An 11325-nucleotide genomic window follows, 5' to 3' on the forward strand; every position below is an offset into this window, starting at 1 on the left:
TGATAATGCCATAAAAGCCTCGTTTGAGCCCCAAGACTCCTTCTCAAGAGGGTCCTGTCACATTGGGACGTTGGGGCATTTCCAGGTGAATGAGAGTTTGGCTTCTCGGGGGAGGGAACCAGAGAACCCGGAGGGAAAACCACTTTGCATAGGGGAAGGTGACACTCAAAATTCCGCACAGATGGGTTCACGAATCCACTTGCTGTTCCATCTCATGGGCATCTTTTCCGCTCGGTGAGATGAGTTTCTCAAATCACGGCATGATCCACCAACCCTTACAAACCCGTGCATCGCAACGCGAATTCGATAAGTACGATGAGCCAGATGCGTCTCATCACAGGCAGGGCGAGATTTCCTTCATTGGTCCGACAATCTTTTTTAATGAAATAAACGCCACTTATTCCAACAACAATCAAACCCGGTGATAAATTCCCGCTCGGGAAGTCGATGAAGACTGTGACTTCTACGGTACGAGCACAGCAACAACAACAACAGCCACCGCCGTGGTGGGGTGGTGGGGGTGTTGATGCCCCGTGGACCACCCAGGGAGTAATTCCTGTCATTTACTGAGCCCCAACGAGTGTGAGACGCGCGTTTGACAAGAGGGGGGTTCCTACGACTTTGGGGATGTTTGGCCAATGTCCATTGTCGCAAGCCGAGAGGAGAGCAACCCCACATTGGGCGGCCGGCGAGCGACGCCACGACGCTGGGACCAGAAACACGTGCGCCTGGCCGCCTTTGTATCTCCACTGCTGTAAATGTACACACCATTTGAAACACAATACAACACTTTTGCTTGCACAATCACCAGCATTTAACTACAGACAGTGTCTACTGCTGTGTGAATACCTCGCTAGACCGCGCGGCTCTGCATATGCAGAGCATACGCACAATATATACCGTGTACACGTGGAGTACAACGACACATTGCCGTATGGGCAAGTGCTGTTAGCGAGCACCAAACCCCACTGCACGCCACCGCTCCCCGATACATAGCGTACACACACTCCGTGTACTCGGGAAACAAGTGAAGAGCTCTCGCATATCGGACACGAGATACAAACAAAGATCCCTGCACAGGTGACGAGGGCTGTCAGGTCGGCACGGCGCACGAGAGTGGCGTGATCAGCGCTACGCTCGGCCGCCTTTGTCTCCCACGATCGATGTTTACGTATCGCAGCAGCAGCAGGTACTCATTCACGGCGAGCAGGGCAGCTACCGGGTGTGCAGGCGGTGCAACTGCACCGACGCCAAAGCAACAAAGGGGGCGTGGGGGGGGTTCAGGGGGAACCAAGGCCCAGTCGGCGAAACGCGCGGCTGGGGTTGGCCGCCGGGCTCGTCGTGCAGTGTGCTAACCGCTGCGCCACCGCTCCCCATACACAGTACACACATCCATCATGAGGTTGTTTTGTTAGAACGCGTAAATGTAAATGTATCGTTAAACCCGCCACCACCCGGCACGGCCAATGAGTAAGGTTGATCACGTAACATCAGCAGGCGACCTGGCTGTCGCCTGATGATGCTAATTGTAATTACCGGCGAAACGTCGTACTCCACACTGGTGTGCTGTACTAGTAACCAATTGCCATGTTCTGTTTCCGTCATAAACCTTATTAATTGGCTGTGTCGAGTGGTGGCGGGTTTAACGACACATTTATATTTACGCGATCTAACCCAGAAACCCTAATTTATGGATATTGGTCGCGAAAGCCTGCGGGCTAAACTGACAGCACACACATTGACAGAACATCTCGAACGTGGCTCACAAAAGCGTGACGTGCACATCTCGATGGCACCACTTGTCCAGCGCGTTGCCATTCTGTCCCACGATCGCCCCATTGTCCCACCACTGGTAGTGTCCCACCACTGGTAGTGTCCCACCATTGGTAGTGTCCCACCATTGCATAACCAGTGTCTGAATGTCCCACTGGTACGCCACTAACTGTGGTTACCAAAGAGTTTCAAATCCTGGTTGAATGTTTACTCAGCCCACCATGTCTGCGGGGTCGATAAAGTGAGTACCACTCAGCAGGGGGTGTCAACAGTGGTTGTGCAATGAATGGACTCGCCCCGCCATGGGAACGTGGGATTTCCATCACTGGCTCAGGGCTGTCAACTGGAGGTGAGCACCGATGCTCGTTTGAGCAGCAGCTCGCGTTGACCTTTAACCCTGAGCCCTCCGTTGTCCCCTTCTACCACGCGCCCCCCCCCGTTTAGACTGCGCGGTCAACGCAGCGAGCCGATGGTGGAGATGCTGATGCTGGACTCCTCCGTGTTGGGACTCGAGTCCCTGGGGGGCCCCGCGCCGTGCAGGCGCAGCAGCAGCGCCGAGCCGCCCCCCCCGGCCCTCCGCGCCGAGTCCCCCTGCAGCAGCGAGCCGGGAGAGGGCCCCTCGCAGCGGCCTCGGCCATTCCTCCTCCTTGCTCGCCCCCCCCAGCGAGGAGCGGCCCCACCTCGCCAGGGGCGGCCGCAGAGCGCGAGGGAGCGCAGCGTGGCGAGGAAGGCGCTCCGGAAGGAGGCGGACACGAGGTAGTAGAGCACGGGATTGACGGCCGAGCTGACGTAGAAGAGCGCGTTGGTGAGCATGTAGAAGTAGTGGTAGAAGTTGTTGAGCTGGCTACGGGCACGCGGAGGGGTGAGGAGGAGGAGACACGGGGGCCGGGTGGGGAGACATGTGGGTGGGTGAGGAAGTTGTGCATGGGGGGGGGGGAGACACGTGGGCGGGTGAGGAGTGAGGAAACGTGCACGGCTCATTGGGACGAACTGGACTCGCGGACACACACGGACAGCGCGAGTCGTAAGGCTCGTGCCCGTTGTGTCCTCCGATTGCTCCACGCTCCAAGATGTATTAATTCCCCCGGCTCCCCGGGGGTGGGTGTAGGGGGGGGGGAGGGAGCCTCTTCTCGATGATTGACGTGCGTAGAGCAGAGGATGTGGCCCGAGGGGCTCGCAGGGAGCCATCTCCTCGTGGAGACGGCGAGAGGCGCCGCCATTCACCTCCTGCTGCATGACCACCATCACTGCTCCCGAGATACAGGCGAGAGATGCGTGCTTGGGGGCAGGGCTGGCTCTGCCCCCTGCCCTGCGCAGTCCTGCCGCTGCCTTGCCCGCCAAGAGACCGACCAAGAAGCACTGCCCCTGGCCGTGCCAGAGCCGTTCCACGTGTGGGTGTACAGGTGTGTGTACAGTATAGGTGTGGAAGCTACCCGGTCTGTCGCTCCACACGACGCTTTAAGCCTTCTTGGACACAGTCATGTCCTCCCTTCTCTATGCGTATGAAACGTGGACCCTTCTAATGGAACATCTGCGCCGGTTAGAAACATTCAGACTATCCTGTCTACGGTCCATGCTGGGTTAAACCAGGCTGAATTGTGTGAGAAGCTTACAGATCCTTGAAATATCTGGACACAGTCCTATCAGTAAGTTCCTCCGGCAAGCAAGGCTGCGTTGACTGGGTCACGTAGCTTCTGTTTGGCCGGATAGATGGGGCTAAAGAGGGGCGGCACGGGCTAGAGAAGAGATGTGGTTCAGGTGATGAAGTTGAGTGGCCTAGAACTGGCCTTAGCCTGTGGAGGAGGTTCGTGAAGGACGCGACTGGGCAGTTGGAGGCAGTAGCCATCCAACAACAACGGAGTGACACTTGCAACAACGAGCAGAACATCGAGCGGCTAAAATACAGCGATTTAGCTCAGTGAGGAGCACAGGTGGTACATCTTCCAGTCATCTCAGTCAACCCACGGCACCTGGGTCTGTCCCGTGACCTCCTACCAGCGAGCCTTAAACACTTCACGTGGCCTCAAAGTGCACCTAGCCTGGCACAAACGCCTTGGTGACGTCACCGCCACTTCGTGGCGAATGGCGGCTGTTGTTGTTGGGTGGGTGTGTGGTGTGTGAGTGTACAGGTGGATATGAGAATTGTTGATGAATATACCCCCACCCACCCTCGCAATCCTCACCAATCCTCACCATCACCAATCCTCAACATCCCCACGCAAAATCAGCGCCTATTGCCCTCTGGGCACTATACCCCTGATCGACGTGCTTCATAGTCTCACAACACAGGCTCCTTGCTCGTGGCATCCGCTCCAGGGATTATCTAATCCCGCCGGCCCCTTGCAGCCCCCTGGATCGCGCGGGCGGTAAACTCCGAGATGGGACCCAAGTCCGCGGAGTCCGCAATGGAACAGATGTCAACATTCCTCCAAACCTGCGCTACGTCAACCATCGCTAGCATTGCGCACACCGCCACCATCACTACCGCCAGCTCCAACAGCCGAGCGTTGCCGTCATCGGCACGCAGGTGTGGAGTGGACGCGTGGAGTGGACGCGTGGAGAGGGGTTGGTGGGGGGTTGGTGGGGGGCACTCACAGAGTCCACCAGTCCTTGGGCACGTAGCAGAACATGAGGCGGCGCGAGTGGTAGGGCAGCCAGCACACCACGAACGCCACCACGATCGCCCCTGTGTGAGCACACACACATACACACACACAAAAAAAGTTCCCCTGTATAGCCTGTAACAGACTGTGGGGGCAAGTGTTTAGCGAGCACCTATGAAGGCCTCAACGGCACACGAGGGGTGAGTGGCCAGCACCACGCCCAACCGCCATTGCCTCCCCAGTGGCGATGTTGACACACCGCACGAGGTACTCATTTGAGGCTGAGTCGACCTAGGTCGACAAACAGACACATCCCTGGACCTTTTTTCTGCAGGTGGTAACCCACGGAGACCGCGTCTGATACGGACGACCGGCACGGCGGGGATAAATTGTCCACATCAAAACACATTTGAAATCGCATTGAGAGTCATTCAGAGAGCCATTCGGAGAGCCATTTGAAGAGCCATGTACCGAGGAGTCGTTGAGACTTCGGGGAAGACTCATTCAGAGAGGGCTCGTCTCGTCCGCTCTCAGCTCCGCCGAGTTGAGCCTCGTGACGGCTCGGATCAGAGAGGGCTGTGCATATCTCGTGCTGTGTGCACACTTGGCCTGCGAGGTGGCGACTCGGCAATGGATTCGTGAATCTATCTGTGCGGACCAAATGATAATTAGGTCACTCCCCATGAGTCCTACAAATTCCCTATGGGCCCCTCCCTGTGAGTTCCCCGTTCGTCCCTTTAAGTCCTAGAGAGCACCACGAGTCCGAGTCAATCCCTGTTGGTCCCCGGGATACCCGCTTGGTTTGTGGGTCCCTGAGTCCCTGTTCGTCCCCGTGAATCCGAATTGGTATGCGGCTCCCCGTCAGTTCTAGCGGTCCCTGCGGCTCCCCGTGAGTGTGGGTCTCTACGCGTCCCCGAGGTGAGCCCCCGAATGCCCCCGCGAGAGGCCGCGTTGTCCCCGCGCCTCTCACTCAGCACGGCGACCCCGTGGCGCAGCGCGTGGACTCGCGACGGCTCCAGCGAGACTCCCAGCGACAGGCTCTCGGTGTCCCCGCGGGGACCTCGCGAGCGCGGGGCTCCCGGTGGCCCCCGTGAGGCTCCGCGGGGCCCCGAGCCGCGAGGGGAGCCCGGGGCCCCGCAGCCGCCCCCCCCGTGCGAGGGCGCCCTGGGGGGGGCGCCCCCCTGCCGCAGACGCAGACCCCCTCCTGCCCCCCCTCCTCCGGCGCCGGGAGCCGCCGCGCCCCGCAGCATGAGGAGGAGGCAGCGCGCGATGAGCGAGTTGAGAGCCCACACGAGCAGCATGGGCAGCAGGAAGGCGGTGAGCGCGTTCATCTGGGGGTGGTCACGTGAGATTAACATCACCATGCTGCTGCTGATGCTGGTGAATATTTGCTGCACTTTATTTGTTTTGTCACGTTGAGATTATCCTTATCTCCAGAGTGCTCACCAAGTTATGGTGGTGATGATGATGATGATAATAATGCTACCGATTACAATGTTGCTCGGGATCGTATCGCTATATTGATGACGATGTTTTTTTTTTCCTTATCACCGAGGCCCAGTCACGTCCCGTCAGTCTCGCGATGATGGATCCATCCTCCCCCGCGCGCTCCGCGCAATGCACGCGCCGCTCGCGTCCGTCACCTGTCCGCCTCCCCCCACGGGTGGACGAGGACCCTCACAGCCCCCTTGGAATCTCTCTGCGGGGCACATTCTCTGTGCACTCGCGCGCCGGGTCCATTCCCGACTCTGTGAAGCCCAGACTCGAGCGAAGCGCCGCGTCTGGTGCAAGGGCGACGCGAAAGACCCCGTGGATGTTTCAGGCGGTCGGGGTGGCTGGGGAGGTTCACAGTGGCCGTGTCGGAGACAGCGAACACCACGAGACACTGGGCTGCCACCGATGAGATCCTCAAATTCGGAGTGCAACCGCCCGTGGTTAAACCGCGTTCCCAAATGTAGCGCTGTGACAGCCCGGCCACCGACGACTGCATACAACAAAGACAACCCCCATCCAATTTGGTTTTGCACCGAAGCGACCTCAGTGGTCGATGTGACGAGACCAACAAGACGACGGGTGCGGCAGCAGACGCCGCGTAGAGACACGTGGTCACTTGAAGGGTTCTCGGAGTGGTTCTGTGTTACCCGCTTCCACGTGCCCTTCCCAACCCCGCGGTGACGCACGGCTCACCGCGAGAGATCGGAACGGCTTCCACCGCGACTCGAGGCACGACGCGGGCAGCCCCTTGGCCACGGTTTTGAGAACAAAAACCATCCCGTGGCGTCACTGGCACACGCATGCCGCCCACTCGGTCCGCCACGTCCAGATACCAACTCGACCTCCTTGCCACGGACTCTCAGCACACGGATAGCATACGATGGAGACTAACGTTTCGGGCAATGACACGTCTGCGGGATGACGATGATTACCATGACGATCATTATGATTGATGGTTACTGTTATCAAAGATGATCTTGAGTATGGCACTGCTGATGATATTGTTTCGCCAACTAGGTACCTAACGAGGTGATGGGAGGACGACGACGATGATGATCACGATGATGATCGCCCTACATATGATAACGACGATGAAGATAAAGACGACGACGTCAGCTACAATGCTGATGATGACGATATTTGAATTATGACCATGTTATCGACGACGACATTGATGATGATTTCGACTAAAATGATCATGACAGTGATGCCGCGGCTACCGCTGCTTATCATGACAATTATGACTCTGTCGTTGACTAAAATGCCAATTGATAACTAAATGCTGCTGCTAACGATTATGACGGTGACGACCATCAGAACTAGCATCACAATGATAACGGCGATGTCAAGAGCAGCCCTCCCCCCCATCTCGGCGTAGCCGCTCACCTGCAGGATGATCTTCAGGTTGAGCTCGCTCGCCACGTTGGTGCACACCACGCCACTCGGATCGGCCGTGCCGTCCTTCCTGTGCATCTTCTCCACCGTGCCCATGGCGAACAGCATGGGCAGTGCCAGCAGAAAGGAGGCCACCCACACGAGGCCCAGCAGGCCCTTGGCGCGCTGGCGGGACATGAGGGCCTTGGCGCGGAGAGGGTGGCACACGGCGAGGTAGCGCTCGGCGCTCAGGCTGCAGATGTTGAGCACCGTGGCGTAGGTGCACGCGTCGCGCAGATAGTAGTAAGCCTTGCAGGCCGACGAGCCGAAGGTCCACGGGTGGTGGAACCAGATGAAGCTGTAGACCTCGACGGGCATGCTCACCACGAGGATGAGCACGTCGGACACGGCGAGGCTCACGAGGTGGTAGTGCGCCGTGCTCTGCAGCTGCTGCTGCAGCGTCTTCTTGCGCGCCACCACGTAGATGGTGGCGCCGTTCCCCACGGTGCCCACGGCGAAGATGAAGAGGTAGAGGAGGGTGACGAGCAGCTTCGTGTACATGTCCGTGTTCACGTCCAAATCCTCCTCGCCCACGCCCCCCTCCTCCTCCTCGCCGCCGCTGGCGCTGCTGCTGTTGATGATGTTGATGGTGTTGATGGTGCTGTTGGTTGACGCTCCAGGGTTGAGGAGATCCGAGGTCGCGTTGCCAAGTGCAGAACCCAGGGGGAGTCGCGACGCGTTCGTCCACAGCGCTTCCATTGCACCTCTCACGATGATGATATCTCGCTTTATATTAAAACTCTCTTTTCATTTTCTGCTGCTGCTACTGATAATAATTATATCACTTAAGATTACGTCTCATACTTTGTATGCAGTCGCTATTGATGATATGCTGATTTATATAACAACGTATGTTTTATTATGACGATGATGGTATATCTGTTCATAGTAACTTGTACTTTATTTATGATGATCAAAATGACTGATGTTACCACAATTAATATTCAGTATCCTATTTGTTTATTCTGAGGTGGCTGCTCTATAAATATGAACACTCTGATATTAATATAACAACTCGTCTTGTGTTTCCCCCCCGAGGATGTTGATGAAGAAGATGATCCTGTGACTGCATCTGAAGGCTTCCCTCTTCTCCTGCTGCTGTCGCCGCGGAGCGCAAGGGACGCGTGTGAGCTCACCGTGACGCGCACGAACGCACACAAGCAGCAGCAGCAGGAGCAACTGCTGCTACTGCTGCTGCTTGTGTGCGAGGGCGCTCACTCTGACGCACGCGCGCGGCAGCAGCAGCAGCAACTGGGAACCAATTCGACCCTCGGCGCCAGGCGTCTTGGCTCCTGCGAGCGAAGTTGAAACCCCGAGGAATCCCCAAGGGGGGCACTGGGACCCCCTGGGCCCAGGGTCCCCTAGCAGGGGACGCGGATGAACGAGGAACCGCGGAAATTCCCGTCCGCGGTTGCCTCTCGGCGAAGTCGCGTCGACTGGAGAGGAGGAGGAAGAGGAGGAGGTGTGACGGGTTGAGGAGGAGGGGGGGGAATGAAGGCGGCAGTGGCGGAGGCAGCGCAGCCCGCGGAGCTCCGCGGGTTCCGCTCGGCGCTCACGCGGATTGATTCACGACCCCACCTCCTCTCTCCCGGTGCCATTCATCCTCTCGCTATATTACCAACAAATAAATAAATAATAACCGTACGCTGTGTTCACCATCTAAGCGATTTTTCCCATACGTTCCATTTCGTCGTGGTTTTAATGAACTCAGACAGCACTGTCGACCCGTGGCTCCCCCACCACGGGGAGGGGAGTCAAGGCTGTCCTGAGTGGGAAGAGAGAAAGGAAGGGACGGGAGAAGGAATGGAGGCCGGGACGGAAGTCCTCAAGACGGACAAAGCGGAGGGCGCGCCTCAAGATGAGCAGCAGGGAGAGAGGAGGAGGAGCGGGAGGAGGTGCACCGGGCAGAAAGGGGGAGACGGGACTCCGACTGGACCAAGATATCGAGGCTGAGAGGGTGATGATGAGAGGGGAGGGACGAACGGGAGACGAGAGAATAGAGGAGCTGCATGGAGGATCAGCGTGTGTTTCCACAGGGGGCGGGGTTCAGAGTGGGTGGAGTCACACAGAAGTTACATCATTTACGGAAGGCTTGAGCTGGCTTCGAGATGGATATCACGATGCCAAGTATGTAGCCAGGCGAGCTTCGCTGAGTCTGAAGGCTCTGTTCTAGGAGGGTCCTGCTACATTGGGTTGTAAAGCCATGAATGCCATTATTTATCAGCGTTTGACGTCGTGCAGGGGTGGCGCGACAATGGAGAGCCTGAAGAAAACCCACCACGCAAACGATGGGGTGACACTCAGAGCTCAGCACAGATGCATTCAAGAACCCATCTGCACTGCCACTGCGCAGGAATTCGCACGGACTCGTGGGGGCTTAATGGGGTTCGCTGGGACTCACGGGGGCACACGGAACGTGGGGACGAAGGAGACGCGGGAGACGGTGGAGGCGAGACAACACGGAGACACAGGGCCACGGGAGACAACACGGAGACATGGGAGTCAACACGGAGACACGGGAAACAACACGGAGACACGGGAAACAACACGGAGACACGCGGCCACGGGAGACAACACGGAGACACGGGAGACAACACGGAGACACGGGAAACAACACGGAGACACGGGAAACAACACGGAGACACGCGGCCACGGGAGACAACACGAGACACGGGGCCACGGGAGACAACACGAGACACGGGGCCACGGGAGACAACACGAGACACGGGGCCACGGGAGACAACACGGAGACACGGAGACACGGGAGACAACACGGAGACACGGGGCCACGGGAGACGCGAGGTGTGGGGCCTCAGGACGAAGAGGGGACGTGACGGAGAGGGGGGAGGGAGTCAGCTGGCTCACACACAGCGGCTTGCAGCGCTGAGATTGTGATCCCATGACAGATTGAGCGTGTGTGGAGGGAGCGGTGGCGCAGTGGTTAGCGCACTTCGCTACCAACCATATTCATCCGAGTTCGATTCCCAGCCGCGGCTAACAGTAGCGAGTGCTCTTATTAGAACCGTTCCGGGACCTCGCCCTCGGTCGACCTCAAACTTGTATTTGTGTCTATTGTGCGACATCTAGTGGCGGTAGGGCTCACGCGAACCAATGACATGCGACTGGGTTTGCCGAGAGTCCTTCACTGCGCGGGGTTCAGGTGAGTAACATAGACGTCGTCTCACGCGACTCGAATCGACGAATCTCAGCCTCGCGCTGACCCCTGGGCCTTTATCCCCCCATCCCTCGCCCCCCACGCCAATCACAGACACCTCGAGTCATTGTGGGCGCAGAGCGAACTCGCATTCACGAGCAGAGAGAGGAAGAAAGAGAGCGTGACATCAATTATAACCTCAATCATAACCCTGAACTTGAGCCACACTATGGCACCGACTCTGACCTGAACCTTGAGCCTAATTCTAAGCCCAACCCTATTGTACATACTGTAACACAAACCACAGCCATGGCCCCTACCACGACCCCTAACCCCTGCCAGACCGGCTCAGAGTCGGGGCGATCGGCGTAAGTCGCTAACGCGAGTGCGTCAAAGCACGCGCATCCACACTGAACCCATAATGCCGTGCCCTAGATTCCTCCAAAACACATTTGTGGGAGAATCAGGCGTGGCGCTCGCAGACTCGAGGAGTCATTTGTTCTACTCAACTAAAGAGCCTCGGCACCATACTCGACCAGATTGTGTCGTTTGATTACCACTTGCAAACTGTAGTCAGGTCCTGTAATTTTAATATCAGGGCTCTACGACACATTTGACCACAATTGAGTTGTGACATATCAACAAGGCTCGATTATTGCAACTCACTACTCTACGAGACGTCTGGCAAAAACATGACCAAGCTGTAGCGTGGACAACATGATTCGGCACGTGTCGTGACGGGTACTGCAAGATCCGACTGTATCCGTCCAGTTCTCGCTGAGCTGCATTGGCTTCCGGTTGTCAAACGAATACATTCTAAGGTCGCACTCATTCCACACAAGGTGTTTGCCACAAATTAACCTTGCT

General features: G+C 57.4%; 1 protein-coding gene across 1 annotated transcript; it reads right to left on the reverse strand.

Annotated features, from left to right (window-relative positions):
- Nucleotides 1–363: 363 nt before the first annotated feature.
- LOC144722424 (neurotensin receptor type 1-like) lies at nt 364–10699 on the reverse strand. Its single transcript, XM_078600674.1, has 4 exons — nt 7257–10699; nt 5347–5707; nt 4369–4459; nt 364–2617 (listed from the first exon to the last, which is right to left on the reverse strand). The coding sequence occupies exons 1-4, from the start codon at nt 8001–8003 to the stop codon at nt 2227–2229; spliced, it is 1590 nt and encodes a 529-aa protein (XP_078456800.1). The 5' UTR covers nt 8004–10699; the 3' UTR covers nt 364–2226.
- Nucleotides 10700–11325: the final 626 nt, after the last annotated feature.

The sequence above is a fragment of the Lampetra planeri genome, chromosome 14, assembly GCF_965212315.1.
Source record: "Lampetra planeri chromosome 14, kcLamPlan1.2.h2, whole genome shotgun sequence".
Lineage (NCBI taxonomy): Eukaryota > Metazoa > Chordata > Hyperoartia > Petromyzontiformes > Petromyzontidae > Lampetra > Lampetra planeri.